At 41.8% G+C, this 27,350-nt stretch overlaps 3 protein-coding genes across 6 annotated transcripts; 2 read left to right on the top strand and 1 right to left on the bottom strand.

The window, feature by feature from the left end:
* The first annotated feature begins 476 nt into the window (after window positions 1-476).
* LOC147319212 (NADH dehydrogenase [ubiquinone] flavoprotein 1, mitochondrial-like) lies at window positions 477-4,213 on the top strand. Of its 2 annotated transcripts, none has more exons than XM_086311639.1 (10): window positions 477-731; window positions 1,177-1,259; window positions 1,360-1,530; window positions 1,635-1,818; window positions 1,893-2,082; window positions 2,207-2,419; window positions 2,510-2,676; window positions 2,763-2,844; window positions 3,573-3,718; window positions 3,857-4,213. In XM_086311639.1, the coding sequence occupies exons 1-10, from the start codon at window positions 648-650 to the stop codon at window positions 3,950-3,952; spliced, it is 1,416 nt and encodes a 471-aa protein (XP_086167765.1). In that variant the 5' UTR covers window positions 477-647; the 3' UTR covers window positions 3,953-4,213. The 2 variants fall into 2 exon arrangements, with proteins under 2 accessions (XP_086167765.1, XP_086167764.1); XM_086311638.1 differs by having other exon boundaries at window positions 1,174-1,259.
* On the bottom strand, window positions 4,159-21,362 carry khdc4 (KH domain containing 4, pre-mRNA splicing factor). 3 transcript variants are annotated; one of them, XM_086311636.1, is made up of 14 exons: window positions 21,188-21,362; window positions 20,586-20,769; window positions 11,077-11,205; window positions 10,895-10,974; window positions 10,746-10,798; window positions 10,476-10,654; window positions 9,255-9,466; window positions 8,681-8,741; window positions 7,743-7,794; window positions 7,037-7,353; window positions 6,575-6,721; window positions 6,022-6,131; window positions 5,843-5,928; window positions 4,159-4,976 (listed from the first exon to the last, which is right to left on the bottom strand). In XM_086311636.1, the coding sequence occupies exons 1-14, from the start codon at window positions 21,214-21,216 to the stop codon at window positions 4,729-4,731; spliced, it is 1,887 nt and encodes a 628-aa protein (XP_086167762.1). In that variant the 5' UTR covers window positions 21,217-21,362; the 3' UTR covers window positions 4,159-4,728. The 3 variants fall into 3 exon arrangements, 2 of the variants coding, with proteins under 2 accessions (XP_086167762.1, XP_086167763.1); XR_015131531.1 differs by having other exon boundaries at window positions 4,914-4,976; window positions 6,022-6,103; window positions 21,188-21,360; XM_086311637.1 differs by lacking the exon at window positions 4,159-4,976 and having other exon boundaries at window positions 5,786-5,928; window positions 6,022-6,103; window positions 21,188-21,360.
* LOC147319210 (uncharacterized) lies at window positions 21,102-26,745 on the top strand. The gene is made up of 3 exons (XM_086311641.1): window positions 21,102-21,540; window positions 25,615-25,706; window positions 26,332-26,745. Exons 1-3 carry the CDS (start codon window positions 21,517-21,519, stop codon window positions 26,519-26,521), a joined length of 306 nt encoding a protein of 101 aa, XP_086167767.1. The 5' UTR covers window positions 21,102-21,516; the 3' UTR covers window positions 26,522-26,745.
* Window positions 26,746-27,350: the final 605 nt, after the last annotated feature.

The raw sequence follows: 27,350 nt of genomic DNA, 5'->3' as shown, positions 1-27,350 counted from the left end.
CCAAGACAAATGAAATGCCAACCCAAGTGGCAAAGCAGGCCTCACGGATGGTATAAATAAATCGGTGCCCCCCACCACCTTGCCAGGAGGCCATGTTTACTTTCAGATTAATAATTCGTACATAACCATGTAAACTGTGCACAAAATCCCTTAATAAAAATGATATGATGTGGCTTTGATACTGACCCAATAATTGTCTCGATGCACGCTCAATCAGCCAGGTAAGGAAATCCCAAAAAGTTGATTCTGTTCATCTGGAATTAATGTTTTCAGTGGGGAAAACGTTTCGTCACTCTTCTAAGTGACTCTCTGTGAATAGTACTCATGGCCACTGATCAGCTGGCATGACAATTTCCATATTAGTGAGCATTAGTTTTTGGGTGACCCAATAATTGTTTCTGTGTGCGTGCGTGCGCGTGCATAACATAGCCTAACGGGTACCTTCCGCGAGCAGGACGTGACGTGGTCTCTAATCCTCTTAGTTTAATTAAGCTGAACCAGCAGGCGTAGGCTGCAGCTCCTTCGGCAGCCGAGGTTTAAAAGTCGACTCGATCTTCTAAGAAAACGTAGACCCTGGGAGAAGCAGCTTTGGAGTTTAAAGCAGTTTAAAAGTGAGCTGGGGGTGGGTGTCTTGGGCCCCCTGCAGGATGCTGCCTCCGCGGATGCTGTGGGGCGCTGTGGCGCGTCAGGTTGCTCCACGACTCACCTACAGCACTGCTGCGCAGCCACAGGTATGTAGGCCTGCGGTCACACATCAATACACAGCACAGAGAAGAAAGTGGCACGTTTGTGAGTGAAATAAGATTATCCGGATCGTTCCACTAAGATTTTTAGAGCAACTTGTGGTCTTTAAACGTGTATCCCCCCCCCCCCCCCCAATATTACTGTAGATTTTACAGTAAAAGACAAAGATGAATGCGTGTTGTGCAATTTTAAAAGTCCTATAAAGTACTCCTGGGTTTAATTCAGTAGTAGTCTTATGTTAAGCTTCACAAAAGTTGTATTGTTTGGCATTTTAATTTGTTGATATGGCGCCAAATCACCTCAGCATTAATCTCAGAAGTAGAACATTACAGGTTGTTTAAGGCAGCAGATGTCCAAACCCAGAAAGACTGACAGCTTTTTTCAGCCACACCTTTTCCTTTTTTTTTTTCCAACTTTTCTTATTTCCAGCAGGTGAAGCCAAAAAAGACCATATTTGGTCCTCTGAGTGACCAAGATCGGATATTTACTAACTTATATGGCCGACATGACTGGAGGTAAAAGTATTTGAAGTAAAACCACCTTCATTACTCTCTAATGACCTGTAGAAACACCTTATCTCTCTCTGTTGCTCTTCTCTTCCGTTTTTTCTCCCAGACTCAAAGGAGCGCTAAAAAGAGGAGATTGGTATAAGACCAAGGAGATCATACTGAAGGGACAGGACTGGATCCTGAATGAGGTGAAAATCTCGGGGCTTCGTGGCAGAGGAGGAGCAGGATTTCCGACAGGCATGAAGTGGAGTTTCATGAACAAACCCAGCGATGGCAGGTAGGAGCAAGAGGGAACAGAAACAATCTGCGAATGATGCTAAGGTTTCATGAATAAATAATCTGTTGGCATGTCTGTGACTTTCCGCGTTTGCTATGTGGTAGGCCAAAGTATCTGGTGGTGAATGCTGACGAGGGGGAGCCTGGGACATGTAAAGACCGCGAGATAATGCGTCATGACCCCCATAAGCTTATAGAGGGCTGTCTGGTGGCTGGGAGAGGCATGGGAGCTCGTGCCGCGTACATCTACATTAGAGGGGAGTTTTACAATGAGTCATCAAACCTACAGGTAATGTATGGATGGATGTGTGACGAACAGTCCGTGGATGAAGAGCGTTTGTCTTAATTGTTTTCTTCAAACAGGTGGCCATTAATGAGGCGTACAAAGCAGGGCTGATTGGAAAGAACGCCTGCGGCTCTGGGTATGACTTTGATGTGTTTGTTATGCGGGGAGCAGGCGCATACATCTGTGGAGAGGAGACTGCTCTAATCGAGTCTCTTGAGGGCAAACAAGGGAAGCCCCGGCTCAAGCCGCCTTTCCCTGCAGACATAGGTGAGGTAAACTCTCCACAGCAGCCTCCAATATCCTGCAGCACCTAATTATGGTTTAAGAAACTGCTAAATAGGGTTATATTCTAATTATAGTTATTTACTGCTCTCTTTCTCTCTCCCTAAAGGGGTGTTTGGATGCCCAACAACAGTGGCCAACGTGGAGACAGTTGCTGTGGCGCCTACGATCTGTCGTCGAGGCGGCGCTTGGTTCACCAGCTTTGGGAGGGAGAGGAACTCTGGGACGAAGCTGTTCAACATCTCTGGTCACGTAAACACCCCATGCACAGTGGAGGAAGAGATGTCTATTCCTCTGAGAGAGCTGATAGAGAGACATGCAGGTGTGTGTGTGTTTAATCCAGTTCTGTCCATGAAGAGTTTATGAAACATTACACATTTTTTTCCTCTTTTCTCTCGTATGATTGGTGCAGGAGGAGTGAGAGGTGGCTGGGACAATCTATTAGGAGTGATCCCAGGGGGGTCCTCCACTCCCATTATCCCTCGGCATGTGTGCGATGATGTGCTGATGGATTTCGATGACCTGGTTCGTGCAGAGAGTGCCCTGGGAACCGCAGCTGTCATAGTCATGGATAAATCGGTAAACAGTTGCCTGAAATATTGCACATTTCACAGGCTCCTCAGTGACAGCAGAAAGAAAATCTGACTGATGCGTCTTCTCTGCAGACCGATGTGGTCCGAGCCATTGCACGTTTGGTTGAGTTTTACAAACACGAGAGCTGTGGACAGTGCACCCCCTGCAGGGAGGGTAAGGAACTACATTCAACACTGGGCTCAGGCAGTAACTGTTAAAACATCCATTATCTCACCCTTTAAAATCTTTTTACATCCTCCTTACATTCCTTACAGTGCTCTTCTCTCTTCATTGAGCTATAATAAGCACTTGTGTGAACTGTCAACAAGAACATCAGGGTTAGGTGAAGCGTTTACTACTCAGGACATGCCTGAAGGGTACATAGGTATGATAAGTGCTCAAATATGTTATTATAGCAAAATAAACACTCTGGTAAGGTAAGATATACCTGTAAGAGCACAATTATCGAAGGATTGAAAACATAATACTGGTAAAACAGAGGTTTTATGACAAATTAATCATAATCTGAGCCTGTATTGATGCATTTTATTTGCACATATGTAATGTAAATCTCGGTTAGAAAAAGCCTTTTTAAATGTGTATAATTTTTGCATTAATTTGGACAAACAGTGCAACAGCATTCGTTTCATTGTCTTAGTAAAGCTAGAGTCATAATGTGTGAGTAATTTAATCAATTAGCTTCAGGATTTGGATTATTAGTTTGTGAAGAACACAAAAGGAAGCTACAACTGTTATTTTAAGATATCAAATAGGTTTTTAAGTCTTTATTAGAATTGGATTAAGATTAGGGTCAATAATAACTCCTCCGAGGTAAAACTTTGCTTAAAAGTTTCAGGAATTGTAATTTTATAATGCTTGTTCAACTCCTTCCTCTCCCACAGGAGTGGACTGGATGGATAAAATGATGTGGAGGTTTGTCCAAGGCGAGGCAGCAGTTTCAGAAATTGACATGATTTGGGAGCTCAGTAAGCAGATAGAGGGACACACCATTTGTGCTCTCGGGGACGGAGCTGCTTGGCCTGTGCAGGTGAGATTTCTTCTTGGAGGCGTTTTAAGCACTTAAGCACAAGTTCAGTAAAACTGAGCCTTCAATTTCAAAAGAAATGCTAAATGTGAAGAGTCAGGGGCGTTTACCCTCTTTTTTTTTTCCCTTTTGTGTGTGCAGGGTTTGATCCGCCACTTCAGGCCTGTCATGGAGAGCCGCATTGCTCACTATAACAAGAAAAATCCCGCAAGGGCGCCAGAGGTCGAGATGATCTGAAAGTGAAATGCCTCCCATTCAGTCTGTCATCAAATCATTCCATAGATCATTTATTTTAAGTGTAAATATTACTTATTGATCAAAGTTATCCTGATCGCAAAAGCTATGTGTGGACAACCAGTCTGCTTTGGTGATATAAAAGCAGCAATGACATCTTCAACTTAGTTAACTGATGCACGACGCAATGAAAGAAATGAACACATACGTCAATAAATTAGCTTTATTTCATAAACTTGAGAAATAAATTCAAATGCTTCACTGCGTACATGTCCAGTCTGATCTGTACAAAAAAAGGAGATGATCAAGAAAGGATTAAGTGATTGATGTTTGTTTTGTTTTTACTTTGGGGAAAGAAAAGAGAGTGGGAACAGGAAAAGATGTGTTAGGATGAAAGGAAAACTGGTCTGTGATTTACAGTCTGTGTTATCATTTCACAGAGACACACAGCTGAGCTGGTGCAGGTTTTCCCTCTATTCAGACCAAGAAGGCAGGCAGAATATTGCTCAACTGACCAGCTATACATCCAGACTAAAGGTTGAAGTATCACTCCGGCAAATGTCCTTCTTTGAACAATGACTAATGACAGTCAAACAAACAAATGGGAATCTTTACAAAACTTTAGCTTGTCCATTTAGACCCAAGTGCTAAATCCTGAAACCAACACAGAGCTGTTACGAGTCATCCTGGTGAAGAACAGATGGGCTCAGTTTGGGTGGATATCCTGTAAGACTCAGCAGAAAGCACTCGGTGAGTTCAGATTTTTTTTTTTTTCTGCATTAGGGTGCCATCCAGAAAGGTATAGACTGCTGCTGCGGCTGTGTTTTAGCTCGAGGGAGTGGTGGAGGAGGGCAGCGATAACCCTGTGCCCAGCCTGAGGTGGTTGTGGTAGTTGAGGAGGTAGGGGGAACTGCCCCAGGGTTACCTGGCCCTGAGGTGGCTTTTGAGGTGGGGTGGTCTTCCTCTTCATCAGAAGAGCCGCCGGTGTATGCCACCAAACCTGTTTTCAGTCTTTTTACTGCAGGTGCTAAAAGAGGAAGAAGAGAGCAAAAGAAAAAACAGGAAAAGAGAGAGAGAGCGAGAGAAAGGCAGCACATGTGGAGAGGAGAAAGAGAGAAAAGATACACAACAACAGCAGCAGCTCATTTCAAGTCAAAGGTAATTATTTCAAACACATGTTGGGAGAAACAAAAAGTTAATAGATCAAATGTAAATCAACGTTTATGTCAGCCGGTTTGAGGAGGGGGGGTGGCGGCCATTCAAAAGCAGCCATTGGTTGGTGGGGAGCGACAGTGTCAGGGGCCGTCCAATCGAGCGGCAAGACGGTGTCACAGGACGAGTCGTACCCCACCCCCAACCGATATCCATCATCACACCGGAGACACATGGAAGAGAAGAAAAACACAGAGAAAAAGAGAAAAACACAAAAACAGGAGAGATTCTCGTTAGCGAGGGAGGAAAACGAACGTCGGACAATCCAGACTGATGATGTCGTCACGGCTCGACATAATCGCACTCCTTTATAAAAAGGAGTTGAAGGCACACAAAAGGTGTTGAGTCATAGCTCCGCCTCATTATCTTGAGATGTGTTGTCACAGCAGCAGACTCCTGGAAAAGCCCGTTTGAGGCTTATTGTGGCGGGCGCTGCATTTATCTCAGCCACAAAACCAGGAGTGGCTTTAATATTAAATATAGAAAAACGAAACTAAATCTGTTTTTGGGGGGTTTATGTAACAGACATCCAGCTTCAGTAGGCAGGGAGAGGATTTACATTTGTCTCTACAGCTCTACATTAAGGCTGTGAATAAAATTGAGGCCAGGCTTATAAGAGGGTCACAGTCCGTGATTTGGATTTGGGCAGGGATTTGTCAATCCACAGGATAACGCCCTTACCGGCGGGGCCTTGCGGTGCTTTTCTCTCTTCCACCTTGGGTCTCGCTCCATTCACAGCCAAGGGGGGTGGAGGCATTAGCTGCTTACTGGAGAACACAAAGAGAGGGAGTGAGTGAACTCTTCTCACTGACCTGTGAATATTATTAACCTGAATAACATCCTGTGTAAAATCTGCACACCTGTCCCTCTCACACGACGGGCTGGAGGAACTCTGTGGTTGGGATCCTGGATTCTCAGGGCTGCCCATGGAGAAGCCTGCACCTAAATTAGTCATATGAATGGGTCCATGCTATGAGCAGAAAAACACACAGGCACGATTAGGAGACATCCTCAACTAAGCCCTGCCCTGACACTAAAAAACAATACACACCTATTTACAACACCAAAGTGAAAAAAAGCTAGCTTACCACAAACCTGTGATTATAATGATATTTTCCCGTCCACTATGAAAGATACTTTTAACAGCTCTCCAAGCTATCTCAACCAAGGTACAAAAGACATTTGAAGAGAGCAAAGATGATATGTTAGGAGACAGAAATCGGAAAGAGAGGTAAGAGTGCTTCCTCGGCTCATGAAGGTGACTCGTGACAATGAGGACTCCGACATACAAACAGGGAACAAACAAACATGGAGACCACGATGTGGAGAAAATAAAATATAGGGGGTGTTTAAAAAAAAAAACAAAACACCAGAGAATGATGAGGGGGTGAAAATGCAAAAGAAATGTATCACCTGGTATCCCAGCAGGCCACTGTCTGTCTCGTCAGGCACCTCCTCTGTAAAGCGTCTTTTCTGTGGTGGGTTGGCTGGGGCAGCAGGAGGTGAAACTTTGGGTGGTGCTGCAGCAGAGGGAGGTAAACGTACAGGAGGGGCTAGAGTCTGCACAAAAGACGAAAACAACAGTATCGTCTGGTTACTGATTTGCCTGCTATGACACACATCCTTGGCGAGAGTTTCACAGTTTATAAAAGTAAAATTAAAGAAGTAGTAATCCAAAGATCTAATTTTGTGCAGAAGTTTTGATTGTGTCAGATGTTTAGATTTGCTCCTAGTTAGCTTTCAAGGGGTAAAGAGTTAAGTGGACCTAGGAAAAAAATGGGATTGTTGTACAGTCAAAGATTTTACACAGTCTTGTTTTATTTGTGTTTCTGGATGCCTGCTTTAGTTTTAAGGCCATGTTACAATGAATCCTACCTGTGGCAAGATGTCAGGAGCAGGTACTGGTGCAGGCGTGGGTGCAGGAGCTACAGTGGGGACAGGGGCAGGGATAGGGACAGGTACAGGTACAGGGACAGCAGCAGGAATAGGAGCTGGAGCTGGGCGGAGAGGGTACTGAGAGGGAACACCAGCGGCAGCCACTGGCGGCACAGGAGGTGGGACAGCGTAAGGTGAAGGGACAGGCTGAGGCTGAGGTGGGGGTACGGGCAGTGGGTAGCCTTGCTGGTAGCCAGTAGGGGGGTAGTAAGGAGGTTGAGGAGATATCCCATTCACTACTGGCGGCTGTCCAAACCCTGAATAAAAACAAAAGAAACAAGCAAAACAGCTAGAATGAGGCTCTCACAGAGATGTCAATAAACAGATGTGTTAGACTGAGAATGTCTGTGAAGGTTCTCAGTCATCCAGGTCATCGTAGTCTAAGGAGCTTGGAAAGAAAAGCGTCTGGACTTCTTTAAGTTGCTTGAAGACGTTTCACCTCTCATCCGAGAAGCTTCTTCAGTTTCAGTTTCAGAACTGAAGAAGCTTCTCGGATGAGAGGTGAAACGTCTTCAAGCAACTTAAAGAAGTCCAGACGCTTTTCTTTCCAAGCTCCTTAGACTGAGAATCTTACAGCTTTCAGTTAAAGAAAAAGAGCTTTGGTACAGCAACAGAAACTACAGAAAAACTACCAGCTGTGGAGTACCTTGTGGTGTTGGCATCATTTGATTAAGGAAGCGAGAATACTCTGCATGGACCTAGAAAAGAGGAACATTGCATTTAATCTTGTTAATAGTTTTAAAAAAAATAAAAAATTTACTTTGAAAGTCATCCTATAAAGACAAGAGTTCAACATAATGTAACCATTATAAAAGAAAAAAAAACATAAAAACCAACTGTAAAAGAACGAGATCTATCAAGATTCAGTTAAAAAAACAACAACAACAAAAACGCCTTCGAACATTTACAGCACAAACTACCTTTGAGTCTCCACCTTTAAGAAAACGGCTGTGTCTGCAGAAAATACTTGTGGTCTCCGCTTGTGGTGCAGCACACAAATAATCCTTCACTATCTACAGCTCTGTAGCCGATGTGCGCATCTGCAGAAGCTGAGATCAGTGATCCCTTAAACCACAAGGAAGTGTGTGTTTCTTTGCTTAGTTTAAAAACATTTTCGTTTTATCACCAGCGAGTGTCAACAGTTAACACAGTGTGGAAACATCAGTGCCACCAGCGATTTAATTAATTGTTCATTTGCAATATTGATCTCGTACCATTAGTGTTTCCAGTTGTTTTGTTAAAAAAAAAAGAAACAAAACACTTTTCATAACTAATCTGTGACAGGCCACCACTCATTACTTACTTATTATTTATTAATGCTCAGGGACTGTCTAGTGACTCCACAGTGTAGGGGTTTGCACCTTTGCCTAACAAGCAAAAGATCTCCAGTTTGATCCCGTGAGGAGACAAAAATCCCTCTGGGGTTGCATCAGGAAAGGCGTCTGCAGTAAATATCCGGCAAAACAAATATGCAGAGCTACCTGCTGTGCAACCCTGTGGATAAGGGAGCATCTGAAAATTGGTTTTAATGCTTGACTGTCTGCTGGAGCTGGAATGGGGAAAATGGACACTTGGAGTACTCACTGTCTGAAGCAGGTTCTCACACAAAGTCTTTGCTGCTGCAAGTCCTTCAGGTTTCGAGTGACTGGAGAGAAAAACAGCAAAAATAGTTCATAATCATGGAAAACTACCAATATTTGAAATCCACTGTTCTCTATTGACGCTGCATGTGACATATTTACACCAGACTTCATTTTCTAATTTTTCTAAAGGAAATTTACACAGAACTATATGACAGTTGAAGTAGTTTTGGGCTTCGTGTCTGTACAGTACTATCTTATCTTACCATCTTATTATTCTAACACCCAGTAATCAGAACTTTTTAATGTTATTGTTTAGTAGTGGGTGGCAAATAGTTTGTAGTTGCATTACCACCACCTTTTGGCCATTATAGTGAATAGCATCCCACCAGGCACTGGTAAAAAAAAAGCATCAATCACATTTACTTTTAATTTTTTTTCTTAAAAAAAATAATAATAATAATAATTTGGAAATTCTGACTGCGCTCTACTGCAGAAAACTCCAGAGTGTGGCAGTGTTGTGACAACGCTTCATTAGCCTGCGCCGCCTTTAATGGACAAAGACTGATGATACCCACCTGATGTAAATGTACATGGGTTCAAAGGCCTCTCGTCCAGAGGCAGGCTCCAAACAGCCGGATCCTTTCCCTCTGAGGAAGACTTTGGCCCCGGTCTCAGCCTGGATGTGCTGCAAGTATGAACAGCCGGGCCCCTCGACACGCTCTTTGACTGCAAAGCCCGGGACAGCGTGATCCAGGCCCACAAAGATCTTATCTTGAACAAAATGCATCTGAGAAATGAAAGAAAATATGAAGGGTTGCAGTAACTATGACTAAACACATTACCATACTGACAGTTTTCAGTCCCTCCTACATTTATGCCCCTTTTTAGACATTAGTTCCAGTATATCTCCAAACATTTTTAAATTCATGAATGTCTAGAGGTAGGTTGATCATTCCAAATATCGGCAGTATCGAGACAAACACTTTTATTGGATCAATACTCTATCCTAAAAGGTCAGACTGTATTCCACTGAATTGTGTTAAATTTTTTATTTTAATAAGAAAACTATATCTCAAACATGCACTATGAAAAATGTCTGAAACTTTTTGTGTTCTGTGTTATCACCTGTTTTATTTAAAGCCTATAACACATTTAAACAACAGAACTTGATCGAAGTCCTTTAAAAACAGGCACATTCACATTCCAGGTCTCCAAAAAATCCAGTTTCAAAAAGCTGAAAGGTTTTGTTGTGTTAACTAATTATTATAGAAAGTAACAGTTACAGGGATTTTGGTGGTCATTAAAAGGTGTTCAGATTTTTAAACTGATGCTCATTCATCTCATAAATCATGGCACACCGCTCTCCCCTACATAAGTTACCTTTATAAGTTAAAAAGCATCGGTATTGGCAGTAGTGCCTCTGTATTTATTGCACACCACTAATGTCCTTTTTTTCCCCCCCAAGTGAAGACTGTTGTTAAATCGACTGCTACCGAAGGTTGGATGCAAATCAAATCAAATGTCTTTTTCATTCAAACAATCGCAGCTTCTTTGTCTGCACTAGATGTTTGAAGTCTTCCAAGTCTTACACTTCTGAAGTATATAAAATCTAAAGCAACCTATTTACTGTTCTTTTGAAGGCATTGATTAAATATGACGCTAACTATTTATAATCTCACCCCCCTCACCTTTTCTAAAAACAGTAAGTGTATTGAGGCAATTGGTAAACTGATCGGTGCTTCAAAATTAGGTGGAAACAGAGAGTATGACCTGCATCCATGTGGGAACTGCCTTACCCCTGACTGAAAGTGTGGTTTGTGGTGGGTCACAGGGGGCAGTGAAGGAGCAGGGAGGTTGTTCTGCTGATACACTGTGACTGAAGCCCCAGTAGAGGAGAAAGATGGAGAGGATGATGAAGCAGTTGCAGCCTTCACCACCCCGTTTGTGATGATCTCCTTGATTCTATTAACTGCTCCTGGAAAACGGAGAAGAGAAACTGTCAGTCGAATTACGAGCTACACAAAGACAAACGTTTATGACTGACTGAAGTTTAAAAGAATACTTACTGTCAACAAGCTCTCTTGTCTGTCCTTGGACGTGTAGATACAGAGGTCGATCCCTGATTGGAATGAGCAGAAACAAGGCCGAGTTTACATAAAAACATCAAACACCGGGTCTACTATCAGTTCGGTTAGTGAAAATGAGAGACAGTCACCCTGTTAGCGCTTTGGTCTTCTCCTCTGCTGTCATGTAACGGCCTCTGGTCGACACTGCAGCACCGCTCACTTTACTGATCTGTGGACAAACCATATTAAAAATTACAAACCACATCACGAGCAATCCGCTAGCTAAGAAACAGACCTAACTTTTGAAAATATCATCCATATTGTTGCTGACCTCATCCTGCGTTTGCCCGCGTGTCAGGAGATTTCGACAATTAATTGGGACGTCATTGATCTCAACTTCAGCTACCACCAGGTCGTCTTTGGCTTTTGGCGGCACTGGAGGCTTTCCGACACCAAGGACCTGAAAGAGGGTACGGAACAAGAAGCATGCGTCAGTCAAGGCACAGCTCATTATTTTATACTGGAGACTTAAAACATACATTTTAACTAGAGCTGGGCGATAGAACGATAACGATATGTATTGCGAAATAACTTTTTCTCGATAGAAAAATTAAACTATTGCGATAGGCCTCATCTCTCTTGGCCTCTTAAAAAAAAGAACAGCCAATCCAAATTAAGTAGCGCAGAGCCGAACCAATCACAGCCGCAGCGTCACGTCACGTGACTTGTTACGTGCAGCACAAGTGCCAAGGCGCACGTGTGTTTGTTTGGGAAGCTGCCAGCTGGGCTGCCCAGGTAATGAAGGAAATGAGTGTGCCGACTAGAGAAAAATCAACCAAGAGCGTGAGCGAAGGTTACCGAAGAAAAAACCGATGATGGTTCCAATGCCGGAGAGCTTGTCGAACAGAAGGGCCATAGAAGTTCCGTAGTGTGAAGGTATTTCGGCTATTTCAAGTCTGACAAAAAACTTAGTAGCTTGCACTGTAAATTGTGCCGAAAGCAAGTCTGGAAATACAATAAACCGGTGCATGCTCAATCTCTGACTGAAAGCGCTAATTCGTCATTCGGCTTTTGTCAGACTAAAGTAACTGTTAAAACTGTTTGAAAAGCTAAGCTATACAACAAGGAGAGATTGAGAATTTCCTTTTAGTTCTCAGTTTATTTGATATTGACAAAAGTTAGTCAGTTTTGTCTGTTCTTCTGTAAAACAAACTAAGATTTATTTTTAGAATTAATATTTTGTTTCTAAGTGGAATTGACAATTTAGTCTGTTTCGTTTGTTCTATTTTGAAACTTAAACGCTTTAGCGGCAGGTTTTGTGTAGTTTGCAATATTTGCCTTTATTTATCTGAAACTGAAGTCTCATGTTCCTTAAGTACATCTACCCTGTTGAACTTATTATGGGAAATAAATATTTAAATTAAAACGAACTGCTAATTATTTCACATTTTACTTGTGAGCAACGGCACATTTAAATCTTACAAATATAGTTATTTGGCTTATATCGTGATAGATATCGTTATCGCCTGAAATGAAAAAACATATCGTGATATGAAAAAATCTTATATCGCCCAGCTCTACTCTTAACAAAATAATCCTGTGTCTCCACTCATGTAGGATTTGGCAATTGATAGATTTTTATTATCAATTACGACTCTGGCTTCCAAAGACTTTGAAAACAAGGTAATGAAAATGTTGCCGCCTTTTATTTGGCAATGACTCGCACTGTGATATTGTGACATGATTGTTCAGCCGAGCTCAAGCCAAACTGTGGAACAGGAGGACGTTGTCAACAAGGGCGTTTGTGTTTCTTTGTTTCAGTTTGGATATGTGCAGTGTTTAAGAAAATCCAGTTACAGAAATGTTCAATAAAATTGGAATAACTCTGAAGTGAAAACTATTTTAAGCTGCTCTCTTATTCGCAAGGGTTCGCCACTGTGGGTAACCACATTGTTTTGGAGCCAAAAAGGGATTAGCGTCTGAGTGTTGAGAATTAAAAATGATTTAATAAAGTTTTGACTCAATATAAAATTGAAGTTACAAGTTAACAATAAAATATACTGTTGTCACAATGTTGATGCAACAAATCTTTAAAGCATTAAAGATAAAGCGGTCCTGTTCATTAATCTGCAATATCACTAAAGCACTACAAAGCCATTTTACAGGTCTGTAAAAGCAGCATTTCCTCCTCCAGCAGGAACTGTAAAGAGTGACATCTGGTGGAGGTGAAGTGTACATGCGCAATGCAAAAACAAAATGTACTAATTTTACTTCACTGTTTTTTTTATTTCAGATTAGTTTCTACTTCGTTATTAAGATATTTGTTTGATTGCACTGTATTGCATTTTATTGAAATACATAACATGTTACTTATATATATTTACCTGCTGAAAAAAGAGGTATATGTTATCTTATAACCTTGATGTTGGAGTCTAAGTGTAAAAATGCAGGACAAGAGAGAAAATATGTGGGAATACAGTTAAAGCTTTAAATCAAATGTCATTATATAGACACCGTGTTTGAATATCCTGTTTTCTTAATTATCTTCTATGAAATCCAATAATATCTGATTAAAGCTGCAAGCAGCGTTATGAGGGCCCTCGCACCCCGGCGTGTCGAGCCACACCCAACACGTAAAACCAGCACCTCCGATCTGATGTCACATTGATGGAATTCATGCATTTAACCAACAGCTAACCTTTCATCTCATTCAATCATGATTATAGTCGTCCCACTAGGTGGCGCTCTAACCATTAATGACAAATGGCATAACAAACATTTCCGAGCTTGAGTCTCATCATGCCTGCGACCTTTGGGAGAGATTGGACATTGTGTTTTTGAGTGACAGCAGATTACTGCTTTTTGGCGAGTGATTCAAACTCCACGTGGCGCCATGACCATCCCGTTTCCCTGAACGTAAAAAGCTTCGCAATTTAACATCACAAAGGTCTTTAGATTCCACACACTGAAGAATGGTTCAATATGATGAAATCCCTTGGAGGAGTTCGTCAAAGTATGAAGCCTGAAAAGAGGGGAAAATGTCGCCAAATTTGCACATTAATTTTAAAATGGCTGACTTCCTGTTGGATTTGGGATATTGCTCCAAGAGACTTTTTTGTACATCTTGATATCTTACACAAGCTTACCAAGTGTCAGACTCATAGATGAAACACAGAGCAGGGGCTGATGTTTTGAAATATTTTAGGGGGCGCTGTGGAGCCATTTTGCGCTATTCAAGGAAAATGGTTACATAACAACAATGCCTTCATCCATTTGGAGGTGTGTGCCAAATTTCAAGCCTCTATAAACTTTCCAAGCCCCTCAAAAGCCACTTCATCTTTCATGATGAACCGCGTTGCCACCAGGGTGCGCCGTTCAGTTTAAAGTCACAATTTTTGCACTGAAGCATCACGAGGGACTGATGGTGATATTCACCGCTTTTGAGGTGGCCACGATCAACCTGTGAAAATCAGTACAACAAAGTTAAAGCCATGACATTTCCTGTTGCCACTAGGTGGCGCTGTCCGTATTTCCGACAATGGGCACATCAATCTGTTCAGGGCGGGTCTGACATCATGCCTGTAAAGTCTGGTACTGATCAGACTGGATTTCATTGAGTTATACTAATTTGTTTCTTCATGGCGTGACATCAAAGTTCGCCATGCTGCTGGGGTCACACCCTTTCGTGAAAAGTCACAGTTTTCACTGTAACCCAAGACCAACTCCTTAAGGCTTTCCTGGAGAAATTTGAGGCTGCAGATGTCACCCATCACAATACTGTACCCCAAAGTGTAAAACATGACATTTCCTGTTCCCACTAGGTGGCGCTGTCCTTGATGTCAAATATGGCAGTTGAAATATGTTCAGGGGTGGAGCCTTATCATATGTGTGCTCTTTGGTCCAGATCGGAACATGTATGACAGAATGAGAGGCAATAAGATTTTCATGGCGAGTCATCAAAATTCGCCATGGCGCCACGGCCTCATACTATTGTGAAAACTCAAAAGCTCCGCAATTTAACATGGCACAAGGGTGTAGTTGACACTGTCCAAATTTGAAGCTTATAGGACCAAATCCCAAGGAGGAGTTCGTTAAAGTTCGAGGCATGGAAATGGCAAAATTAGAGCCAAAATGTCACCTTCTCTTCCAAATGGCGGACTTCCTGTTGGGTTTGCGTCAATGGGCCCCCAGACTTTTTTGTTCGTCTTGGCATGATACACATGTGTGCCAAATTTCATACATGTAGCTCAAACAATGTGGTCGTAGGGCTGCATTTAACAAGGCATAGGTGGCGCTGTAGAGCCATTTCCCAGTGCTCATATGTAAAACCATTAAAATACAAAATTTTTCACCAAACCTGGCATGTGTGCAAAATTTCATGAGTTTTTGAGCATGTTTAGGCCCTCAAAAAGGCCCTTGTTTCGCCTGAATAATAATAATAATAATTAAAGCTGCAAGCAGCGTTATGAGGGCCCTCGCACCCCCGGCGCGTCGAGCCACGCCCAACACCTAAAACCAGCACCTCCGATCTGATGTCACATTGATGGAATTCATGCATTTAACCACCAGCTATCATTTCAACTCATTCAATCATGATTATAGTTGTCCCACTAGGTGGCGCTCTAACCATTACTGACAAATGGCATAACAAACATTTCCCAGCTCGAGTCTCATCACGCCTATGACCTTTGGGAGAGATTGGACATTGTGTTTTTGAGTGACAGCAGATTACTGCTTTTTGGCCAGTGATTGAAACTCCACGTGCCGCCATGACCACCCCGTTTCCTTGAACGTAAAAAGCTTCGCAATTTAACATCACAAAGGTCTTTAGATTCCACACACTGGAGAATGGTTCAATATGATGAAATCCCTTGGAGGAGTTCGTTAAAGTATGAAGCCTGAAAAGAGGGGAAAATGTCGCCAAAATTGCACATTAATTTTAAAATGGCTGACTTCCTGTTGGATTTGGGATATTGCTCCAAGAGACTTTTTTGTACATCTTGATATTTTCCATAAGCTTACCAGGTTTCAGACTCATAGATGAAACACAGAGCAGGGGCTGTTGTTTTGAAATTTTGTAGGGGGCGCTGTGGAGCCACTTCGCGCTATTCAATGAAAATGATCACATGACAACAAAGCCTTCATCCATTTGGAGGTGTGGGCCAAATTTCAAGCCTCTATAAACTTGCAAGCCCCTCAAAAGCCACTTCATCTTTCATGTTGAACAGCGTTGCCACCAGGGTGCGCCGTTCAGTTTAAAGTCACAATTTTTGCACTGAAGCATCACGAGGGACTGATGTTGATATTCACCGCTTTTGAGGTGGCCATGATGAACCTGTGAAAATCAGTACAACAAAATTAAAGCCATGACATTTCCTGTTGCCACTAGGTGGCGCTGTACGTATTCCCGACAATGGGCACATCAATCTGTTCAGGGCGGGTCTGACATCATGCCTGTAAAGTCTGGTACTGAACAGACTGGATTTCATTGAGTTATACTAATTTGTTTCTTCATGGCGTGACATCAAAGTTCGCCATGCTGCTGGGGTCACACCCTTTTGCGAAAAGTCACAGTTTTCACTGTAACCCAAGACCAACTCCTTAAGGCTTTCCTGGAGAAATTTGAGGCTGCAGGTGTCACCCATCACTATACTGTACCCCAAAGTGTAAAACATGACATTTCCTGTTCCCACTAGGTGGCGCTGTCCCTGGTGTAAAATATGGCAGTTGAAATATGTTCAGGGGTGGAGCCTTATCATATGTGTTCACTTTGGTCAAGGTCAGAAAATGTATGACAAAATGAGAGGCAATAAGATTTTCATGGCGAGTCATCGAAATTCGCCATGGCGCCACGGCCTCATAGTATTGTGAAAACTCAAAAGCTCCGCAATTTAACATGGCCCAGGTGTGTAGTTGACACTGACCAAAGATGAAGCTTATACAACCAAATCCCAAGGAGGAGTTCGCAAAAGTTCGAGGCATGGAAATGGCAAAATTAGAGCCAAAATGTCACCTTCTCTTCCAAATGGCGGACTTCCTGTTGGGTTTGCATCAATGGGCCCACAGACTTTTTTGTTCGACTCGGCATGATACACATGTGTGCCAAATTTCATACATGTAGCTCAAACGATGTGGTCGTAAGGCTGCATTTAACAAGGCATAGGTGGCGCTCTAGAGCCATTTCCTAGTGCTCATATGTAAAACCATTAAAATACAAAATTTTTCACCAGACCTGGCATGTGTGCAAAATTTCATGAGTTTTTGAGCATGTTTAGGCCCTCAAAAAGGCCCTTGTTTTGCCTGAATAATAATAATAATAATAATAAGAAACGGAGCAGATACAATAGGGCCTTCGCACTCTCGGTGCTCGGGCCCTAATAATAAACAGAGCAATTACAATAGGGCCTTCGCACTGTCAGTGCTCGGGCCCTAATAATAATAATAATAATAATAATAATAATAATAATAAACAGAGCAATTACAATAGGGCCTTCGCACTGTCAGTGCTCGGGCCCTAATAATTAAAGCTGCAAGCAGCGTTATGAGGGCCCTCGCACCCCCGGTGTGTCGAGCCACGCCCAACACCTAAAACCAGCACGTCCGATCTGATGTCACATTGATGGAATTCATGCATTTAACCACCAGCTAACATTTCAACTCATTCATTCATGATTAGTTAGTCGTTCCACTAGGTGGCGCTCTAACCATTATGTACAAATGGCATAACAAACACTTCCAAGCTCGAGTCTCATCACACCTGAGACGTTTGGGAGAGATTGGACATTGTGTTTTTGAGTGACAGCAGATTACTGCTTTTTGGCGAGTGATTCAAACTCTAAGTGCCGCCATAACCACCCCGTTTCCCTGGACGTAAAAAGCTTCGCAATTTAACATCACAAAGGTCTTTAGATTCCACAAACTGCAGATCGGTCCAATCTGATGAAATCCCTTGGAGGAGTTCGTCAAAGAACGATGCCTGAAAAGAGGGGAAAATTTTGCCAAAATTGCACATTAATTTTAAAATGGCTGACTTCCTGTTGGATTTGGGATATTGCTCCAAGAGACTTTTTTGTACATCTTGATATCTCCTATAAGCTTACCAGGTTTCAGACTCATACATAAAACACAGAGCAGGGGCTGTGATTTTGAAATTTTGTAGGGGGCGCTGTGGAGCCATTTTGGGATATTCAATAAAAATGATCACATAACAACAAAGCCTTAACCACATTGGAGGTGTGTGCCAAATTTAAAGCCTCTATATACTATCCAAGCCCCTCAAAAGCCACTTCATCTTTCATGGTGAACCGCGTTGCCACCAGGGTGCGGCGTTCAGTTTAAAGTCACAATTTTTGCACTGAAGCATCACAAGGGACTGGTGGTGATATTCACCGCTTTTGAGGTGGCCACGATGAACCTGTGAAAATCAGTACAACAAAATTAAAGCCATGACATTTCCTGTTGCCAGTAGGTGGCGCTGTCCGTATTCCCGACAATGGGCACATCAATCTGTTCAGGGCGGGTCTGACATCATGCCTGTAAAGTCTGGTACTGATCAGACTGGATTTCATTGAGTTATACTAATTTGTTTCTTCATGGCGTGACATCAAAGTTCGCCATGCTGCTGGGGTCACACCCTTTTGCGAAAAGTCACAGTTTTCACTGTAACCCAAGACCAACTCCTTAAGGCTTTTCTGGAGAAATTTGAGGCTGCAGATGTCACCCATCACTATACTGTACCCCAAAGTGTAAAACATGACATTTCCTGTTCCCACTAGGTGGCGCTGTCCTTGATGTCAAATATGGCAGTTGAAATATGTTTAGGGGTGGAGCCTTATCATATGTGTTCACTTTGGTCAAGGTCAGAAAATGTATGACAAAATGAGAGGCAATAAGATTTTCATGGCGAGTCATCGAAATTCGCCATGGCGCCACGGCCTCATAGTATTGTGAAAACTCAAAAGCTCCGCAATTTAACATGGCACAAGGGTGTAGTTGACACTGACCAAATATGAAGGTTATGAAATCAAACCCCAAGGAGGAGTTCGCAAAAGTTCGAGGCATGGAAATGGCAAAATTAGAGCCAAAATGTCACCTTCTCTTCCAAATGGCGGACTTCCTGTTGGGTTTGCGTCAATGGGCCCACAGACTTTTTTGTTCGTCTTGGCATGATACACATGTGTGCCAAATTTCATACATGTAGCTCAAACCATGTGGTCGTAGGGCTGCATTTAACAAGGCATAGGTGGCGCTCTAGAGCCATTTCCCAGTGCTCATATGTAAAACCATTAAAATACAAAATTTTTCACCAGACCTGGCATGTGTGCAAAATTTCATGAGTTTTTGAGCATGTTTAGGCCCTCAAAAAGGCCCTTGTTTCGCCTGAATAATAATAATAATAATAATAATAATAATAAGAAACGGAGCAGATACAATAGGGCCTTCGCACTCTCGGTGCTCGGGCCCTAATAATAATAATAATAATAATAATAATAATAATAATAAGAAACGGAGCAGATACAATAGGGCCTTCGCACTCTCGGTGCTCGGGCCCTAAATATGAATATCTTTCTTATGTTTTTGTCAGTGCTGGTCACATGTACACATATATATATAAGTGTATGGATACACCAGGAAGAACACATAAGGCTTATGGTAATAGGAATAACTATAAAAGTCTAATTTCCTTTGGAAGCTTCCTAATTGCTTGAACCCTCCAAGTACTAAGAAAAGGTGGTTCCTTTATTACCTCATTGAACACATCCGTTAAGAAAGGACAGAAGATAATACCGCCCCACAGAATCTCGGTGTTTATTACAAGAAATGATCACCATGACAGATTGTGCGTGTGTTAGGTCACAGTGCATTTTCCATTTCATAACATAGCCTGCTGATATGTTCTGCACCTTTACCCACAGGTCAACACAGCACTGCTGCGACAGAGTTGTTGAGTTTGTGTGATGAACATAAATGTATAAATAAAAAAAGCTCTATTAAAGTTTAATGATTACTGTACTGGACCTTATGGAGTAATGGTTGAATAATTTGACTTCAGGTAGACATCATCTCTCCAGGAGAAAAGTGAAAATAACAGTGGCCCTACAGTATGAAGATGTTGGGTAAAGTATTTTGCATACTGGAGGTTAAACAATCACAACATCCAACCCAAAATTATTAAATTTCGGGGTGGAACAGCCTTGTATAGTGCAGTCTGGGTACCACGCTTCTCTATTACGGTGTTGTGCCAAAAACTGATTCTCTGCCAAAAACTGATTTCCGGTATTTGCCAAAAACTGACTGCTTGTATTTAAACTGCTATAAGTAACTTGTTGGGCTATAATATGTGAAACATATGTCAAATGCATCCCTCATGGATGACATAAAGTCATCTTGAGCCGCAAACAACAAAGTAGAAGCCGCAATCAGTTTTTGGCAGTGACTTTTATATAACCTTTATTTATGCAGTTAAAAAAAAAAAATCTCATTAACATTAAATATGTCTTTTGTAAGAGTAAGTTGGCCAAGAGCACAGCAGAAATGGCAGCAAATATTACAATAGTTCTGTAAAAATATTTTAAGTGGGGATAAAGGACCAGATTGGTTATGATGTAAGTACAATAACACAGAGTTGTAAAGATACTTCAAAAACAGATAATTTTTAAATTCTATATATAACCCCTTTGTAAGCCCTGTTCACCGAAGTCTATGCCTAAAGATATTACACATAAAAAATACACAGAAACATTGGAAATCACTTTTTGGCACAACAACGGATTCAATAATTTATAAAATCGCCTTTAAAACAAAAGTAATTAATAGAAAGACCGCCATGCTGTTCATTACCTTATCAGGCGGCCCGGGGTTGCCTATCTGTGAGGGTTTGAGTTTGCCTTTGGCCACCAGCATGGCATTAATCTTGGCAGCCACAGCAGCAGCAGCATCCAGAGCTCCAGTGGGTGCAGCTTCAGCCTCCCCCATCCCACCAGAGCCAGACCCGGGCCCAGGCTGGTCCCATTTGCTGCGGCGGCTGGAACACAGAAAGACAAAAAACATTAAACTAGTCAAAAAAGTTTGTATAACCCTCACTTCAGCCCACAAACCCCCAAAAACTCAACCGTGAGGATAAGCAAACAACACCCAATGCTGTTATTGTTGACGTTTTGGAAACCAGAACTGTGGTCTAACAGGGTTTTTTCCTCTTTGTATTCAGTTTGCGGTCACAATCACAGGCACTCTGCCACCGAAATTAATTATTTAAAAATATTTTGTTTTTGAGTAGCTACAGGATAAAAAGCATGAGCTGCTCGCCAGCTGCAGCGCGACAGCACGGCCATGATTATATAAGGCGGCTAACGTTAGCGAGCTAGCCGGCTATCTGAAAGCATAAAGGCGGCGGCTAAACAGCACAATAAAAATACAAAAACTGTCCGGGTTTAAAGGCTTACCCGCTGCTCTGAGCCCCACAGAATGACATCAATGTTTCGTCAGATAGAAAAAAATCCCCGTGAGGAAAATCTCTCCAGACTTCTGCACAGCTCGTACAGTCAGCTGTGCTGATGGCTAGCCGCTTCGTGTCTCACCGTTTCCGCCTCCGGTTACTGCTGTTCTCGCTCAATGACGCCACCAGAGGGCGCCAGACACCAGCAAGTGTGTTCAAAAGGGGGAAAAAACAGAAGGTTCAGGTGGGGATGCTTCTTCCTCACCTGTCGTGCTACCCTTGGCCAGTGTCTCTTGAGGCGATATCAGAGTTTCCAGTGAAGAGAAAACCCTTGAGATGCCGGACAGGCTTCATGACGAGGTGAGTTTTAGCAGGTGTACTCCTGCTTAATCCACTGAAAAACCTCATAAATGAAAGGACACAGGTTACTGCACTGATTTGTGTTGAAATTCTGTTAGGGTTTCAAATGCGCAAATTTAAACATAGTCAGTCAGTCATCTTTAAATGCGGAATAATTTGTCGGTTAAACTGTGACAGTAAGCCAAATGAATGATGTTCACTCAGTAAATATATGTATGGACTGATCATACATAAGATTAATGTTTGAAGTTTAACACTTACAGCACTATGATAGCAATAATAATAATAATAATAATAATAATGATAATAATAATAATAATAATAATAATAATAAAGACAATGAAACACATTTGGTGTGGTTTTCCAGTTTTGTATTTCTGTTTAATACTACTTTTTGGTTTCTGCTTTCTGGTTTTATTGATGTTCTGCTGTGTTTCTGTGTCTTTTTCTTTTTTTCTTTTTTTTTTTGGTATTCTTGTCATGAGTCTTGGTTTCCCCCACCCTCACCTATGTCCTGTTGTGTAATCAGCCCCAAACACACTGGTGTTTTCTTTATGTACTCTTGTTCAACCCCTTGTTTTAAGTATTTAATCAGCTAATCACATGGCGACAAGTTCAAACCAAGCATCAGATTGGGGAAGAAAATGCTTGTTGATCTCATCTGATCTATTGAGATTTTTCCACACTATCATTTATATGGTTTTCAACAAAAAGACAAAATGAGAAAATATGGAGAGAAATGTGGGTGAAAATGCCTTGTTGATGCCAGAGGTCAGAGGAGACTGGATAGACTGCTTCGAGCTGATAGGAGGGCAACAGTAACTCAAATAATCCTCATTACAACTAAGGCAGAGGAGCATCTCTGCATAAGCAACCTGGCAAACCTTGAAGCTGATGAGCTACAGCAGAAGAAGAGCACACTGGGTGCCACTCCTGTCAGTAAAGAACAGGAAACTGAGGCTACAGTTTACACAGGCTCATCAAAACTGGAGCAGAGAAGATTGGAAAAATGCTACCTGGTCTGATGAGCCTTAGTTTCTGCTGTGACATTCATGGTAGGGTCAAAATTTGGCATAAAAAAACATGAAGTCATGGCTCCATCCTGTCTTATATCAACAGTTTAGGTTGCTTAAAAGAATACTTACTGTTTTTTTCTTCTTTTTTTTTCTTTTTCTGCTCATTCTGTTGGTTTTTGGTTTTTGCCCTTCTCCCCCGTCCCTCTTCTCAGCTGTTTCTCTTTCCCTCTTTCTTTCTCCCCTTCTTTCCCCCAGTCAAGTCTGTCCCATGTTCAGTAAGTGAAAATAAAATAAACAATAAAAGGTGAATCAAATGGACCATTATGGCAAGGCTGGGATGGTCAATTTGGTAAAGTAAATCCGTTGGGCATCTTTCTTCGCCTTTAGACAACAATTCTGATGGCAAAAGAGCCAAACGGGACAGGCAAAAGAAAAAAAAAAAAAAAGTTTAGGTTGCTTGGTGATATAGTGGTGTGGAGAATATGTTCTCAGCACATTTGGGGGCCCTTGGTACCAATTGATCATCTTTTAAACACCTCAGTCTACACGAGTATTGTTGCTCACTGTGTCCTTCCTTTTATGACCACAGTGTACTCATCATCTAACGTTTGTTTCCAGCAGGATCACACCCCATGAAACAAAGCTCAAATCATCTCAAACTGCTTTCTTGCGTTTGACAATGAGTTCACTGTACTCAAACGGCCTCCACAGTCTCCACAGATGTCAATCCAGTTGAGTAACTTTGGGATGTAGTGGGAAGGGAGTTTTACATCATGGATGCATATCTAGTAAATCTGCAGCAACTATGTGATGTAATCATGTCAACATGGACCGAAATCTCTGAGAAATCAATCTGTGCCACAAAGAATTAAGGTTGCGCTGAAGGAAAACAGGGTCTAACCCAACACTAGCAAAGTGTTTGTCAAACAGTTTATGTTCCTGAATTTGCTGTGTTGCTTTACTTGCTGTATCCTCATGTTTTCTCTGGCTCGCTTTGTTTTTGGACTTTTCTGTTACTATCAAAGCTATTGAAACTTGTGATTTTTTAAAGTTATTCAGCATTCATTGTCCTGCACTTGGGTCCTCTCCAGCTTATCATGATACAAATGTGTTCCTGCTAACATGGACCAGTTTGTGAGTTTTGTAAAGAGACTTAAAATTAAATGTTTCTAAACTGACCCAAGATTAAAAACCCCAAGTCTGCTCTGTAAAGCAAAACAGACCCAGTCTTGCAGAGACCCCATTTGCCCCTATAGGCTAAGCCAGGCAATGGCATCGTGCCTCCTGGCTCTTAAGCTGTGCTGTCTTACTGAGAGTCACTCTGGCAGGTACAGGTGTTCGGTTACTGACCACCCTGGGTTTTCAGAGACAGGGCCAGGAGGTGCAGGTTTCTGTGGAAGGTGAGAACACCTTGCAGGGGGGCAACATGAATCAACAGATTGAACAACTGGCAGCCCTGCTTGTATTTCTGTTGCTCTGTGGTGCAGGGTGCTGAAAATTATCTGCTAAACTCTGCTTTCTTCAGTTTGATCAGGATCAACATGTGTCATGTTTTCATACCAGGAAATTGTTGGTTTGCATTTATCTATTGGGCCTAAGATCATTTTATCATTTTTATGGTAGAGGTCATGGATAGGTTTTGGTGTTTTTATAGTAACTAACATGCTTTTTACTAAATGTTTAATTTATTTAACTGTATCTTTTAAGTGTGCTGCAGATTTTTTGTTAAATGCAGATTTAGGTAAGGGTAAACTTTACATGCTAAAACTGTTAACTTGTAAAGTTCACTGTTTTAACTGACCGTCAGTCATTATCACTGATAAAAAACAAGCATGTAAGCTTACAAGGGAGGTCAACCTTTGAGCCTTGGAAATTAATCATATTTCTTCACCAGGTGAACAGAGTTTGCTGTGCAGCATTAAGCCATCAGGACAGGAGGTGACCTCACAGCTATAGACTTGATTGCTGAGGTGTGTCATTTAATGAGCCACCCGAGCTGGAAGTTCAGTCAGTGCAAAGACAGACGGGTGGAACAATAAGTTGTGTAACACGGTGCAGCCAAGCCATCATGACTGTAGTGTGATGTTTGTACAGACATGATTAAGTCTTGGTGTAGAACTAGCAAGCCCATTGGGACATTCTGTTATTGATCCTGAAGATAAAAGATATGCTTTCTTATTTAATAAAATAATAGATATACTCTCGATCGCTGCCTTTTCATCCTCAGTTTTCAACCCGCCTGTCAAACTAAAATAATCAGCCTGGACGACGAGTAGATATTTAGTACTTTTTTATAATGATTTTTATTGTTCAAATTGAACGATGGCGCTTTTCCTTTATTTTCTTACATGGTTTTATTGTTACACTGGTTGATGATCAGACTAGTGTAAAAATTCAGCCTTTTTTCTACTTGCTCTGCCAAGAAGAGGGTGATATCCTTAATATGGTGACTTAAGGCACAAGACTCTGTCTGTGAGCTCACAACGGCCCACACACCTGCAGTTCAAACTTTCTGTTTCCACGGGGCAGCCAATCAGAAAAAAAAGAGAGAGGAGCAAAAGGTTTTGTTCAAGGTGGGCTGAACTGTGAGTCCTGCAAAGTGAATCCAAAATAAACTGTAATACAATTAAAATCCACGGACCTCTGTCTTTCTTTATTTATTGTGACTTTTAAGAATTTTCAAACCATGAAAAAAAGAACCGAGGTGTCTTCTCCAAAGTTAGGTGGGTTTTTTGGGTTGTTTTTTTTAGCTGTGGCAGGCAACTAGGCCTAGGGTGGCCAGGTGTCCCACTTTATGAAGGACTGAACACCATTTTTACTCCTTGTCTCGCTGCCCCACATATTGAGACATCGTCCCACATTTTGGTTGGCTTTTAAGTCAGTACATGCAAGTCTCACCAGAATCAAGTGAGTGCAAGTCAAAAAGAAAGAGATTCATTGAAGCACAGTTACTAAATGTTTTAAGAAAGAATGTTTTTAAGTATGTTAGGAATATTGCAATAAAAATAAATATGTTATATTTCTCTTTTACATCATCTTCTTAATCTTATTCTTTCAGCTGCTTGTTTTAAGGGTCACCACAGCAGATCACCTGCCTCCACACCACCCTTTCCCCAGCATCCTCCTGGGACCCGGGACCCTTTTAATCCGGTATGGAAATCTCATTCTTGAGGCAAGGATTTGTCCCACACAGACAAACTCTTGATCTCACCCTCACTCTGATTTTTTCTTTCACTTCACCTCCAGGTGGCACTCTAATTCTAACAATGACACTTAGAGCTACATTAGCTGGTCTATATGTCACATTTAGATAGTTATCATACTGGTGTTTTACTTTAACCTGTTGGGCCAAATAAATTTACAGTAAGCAAACGTATCCAGCTTGACCTTTATATTTGATTCTGCTGAACACAAGTGTATTTATTTAGTAAATAAATGCTCAGTAAAGCATAATAATTATCACTCTTCTTATCTGAAAAATGTAAAAGATCATTTTTCATATACATTCCTATCCCATAAAACCAAATGCTATAAATTCTTGAAAGTTTTATTTGCCATTTATACACATGCACTAGGTCTTGGTACATAGGAAATCTTGTTCAGAGCTCAGAGTCAAATAAATACAAATATGTATACAAGTATAAAACAAAGTGCACACTGAGGTAAAGTATATTTTTTAACTGATAAAAATAAGAATGAAACAATATGTGACGTATTTAAACAAGATTAAGAAAAGCTGTAGAAATGTAAAATATCCGTTCCTCACCAACTGCAGGGTTCGCCGTGTCAGAAGTCAGAGGTCAGAGGTCAGCCAAGTCTTGACGCCTGACTCGACTGTTTACAGGCAGTATGCTGTGAGAGGAGAAGCCAGGGGAGCAAGAGACACAGAGAAAACAGAGGGAGCAGGAGCGAGCAGGGCATCCATGCCATATTTACTGCCTTTCCTAGTAAGAGGCAAAGTGTGAACTGTAATGTGCATGTTGGTGGATTTAACCTCCGGCCTTCAAGGCACGCAGGCCTGGGTCTCGCCTGATCCTGGCGGCTGACACAGATATGTGAAATCAGGGGACGTGATGAGGAGAAGGGCGCCTCACGTTGGGCTTCGACTGGGTTGAACAATGAGATACTGTCAGTGCCTATGTTTCAGTTTGCTGTCAAACCAGAAATTACAAGCAGTTTTTTGGTTTTTTTTTTTTTAATCTTGTGGTTGTGTGTATCACAGGCAGGGTATCATCAACCTGAAAGGGATATCTGCTGTTGTGGTGTTATAAATGTTACAGCTGATAACATGTCATAATACCAACCCCTTTTGTTATAAATAAAATGAGAAACTTACAAAGATAAACATCACATGAGGTGAGGCCATGCAGAGGAATGGAGGTGCAGACAAAGCAAAGTGTAAAGGGGACACAAAGTGATTAAGAGAAGGAAAACAGATGGGCAGATTGAATTTTAGAGGAGGCGGAGTGCAAAGGGAATCTTTCTTGTGTATGTCTGGAGAGAAAGGGAGCCTCTTATACACTTCACAGTGTGAATTTGGCCCGGGGCTGTGGCCTCGTCTCGTCTACACAGCGGGTTGCTTTCCTGAGCGGGCTGCCCAGGGGAGGGGCACCTGCATCAGCCTCAGACAGTGGTCAAGAAGAGAGCCTGATGGGAGGGGGTGAGGGGTGCTGAAATGGAAAGATGCTCAATGGTTCCAGGAAAGTGACATGTGCTGGATTTATGAAATCTTCAGGTAGAACAGAGCGATGCCCTCTGACGAAAATATTTGTCCCCCTTTTTTTCCCCAGTGGT

The sequence above is a fragment of the Aulonocara sp. 'chitande type north' Nkhata Bay genome, linkage group LG11 (genome assembly GCF_057382095.1).
Source record: "Aulonocara sp. 'chitande type north' Nkhata Bay isolate Kocher_YH1m ecotype deep benthic linkage group LG11, A_spYH_male_GT1.1, whole genome shotgun sequence".
Lineage (NCBI taxonomy): Eukaryota > Metazoa > Chordata > Actinopteri > Cichliformes > Cichlidae > Aulonocara > Aulonocara sp. 'chitande type north' Nkhata Bay.
Note: the sequence above shows the minus strand (reverse complement) of the source record. Positions and strands in the feature narration are given on the sequence as shown.

Bases quoted from the DNA above. Each gene is read 5' to 3' on its own strand.
- LOC147319212 (XM_086311638.1), top strand. From the start codon at position 648: ATGCTGCCTCCGCGGATGCTGTGGGGCGCTGTGGCGCGTCAGGTTGCT. The intron at 1,260-1,359 runs GTAAAAGTATTT...TTTTTCTCCCAG, and splicing joins TATGGCCGACATGACTGGAG to ACTCAAAGGAGCGCTAAAAA. The intron at 2,420-2,509 runs GTGTGTGTGTGT...TGATTGGTGCAG, and splicing joins GCTGATAGAGAGACATGCAG to GAGGAGTGAGAGGTGGCTGG.
- LOC147319210 (XM_086311641.1), top strand. From the start codon at position 21,517: ATGCCGGACAGGCTTCATGACGAG. The intron at 21,541-25,614 runs GTGAGTTTTAGC...TTATTCTTTCAG, and splicing joins CGGACAGGCTTCATGACGAG to CTGCTTGTTTTAAGGGTCAC. The intron at 25,707-26,331 runs GTATGGAAATCT...CACCAACTGCAG, and splicing joins CCCGGGACCCTTTTAATCCG to GGTTCGCCGTGTCAGAAGTC.
- khdc4 (XM_086311636.1), bottom strand. From the start codon at position 21,216: ATGTCATTCTGTGGGGCTCAGAGCAGCGG. The intron at 10,799-10,894 runs GTGACTGTCTCT...CATTCCAATCAG, and splicing joins AAGACCAAAGCGCTAACAGG to GGATCGACCTCTGTATCTAC. The intron at 4,977-5,842 runs GTAAGGGCGTTA...TTCCTCTTTTAG, and splicing joins AGCACCGCAAGGCCCCGCCG to CACCTGCAGTAAAAAGACTG.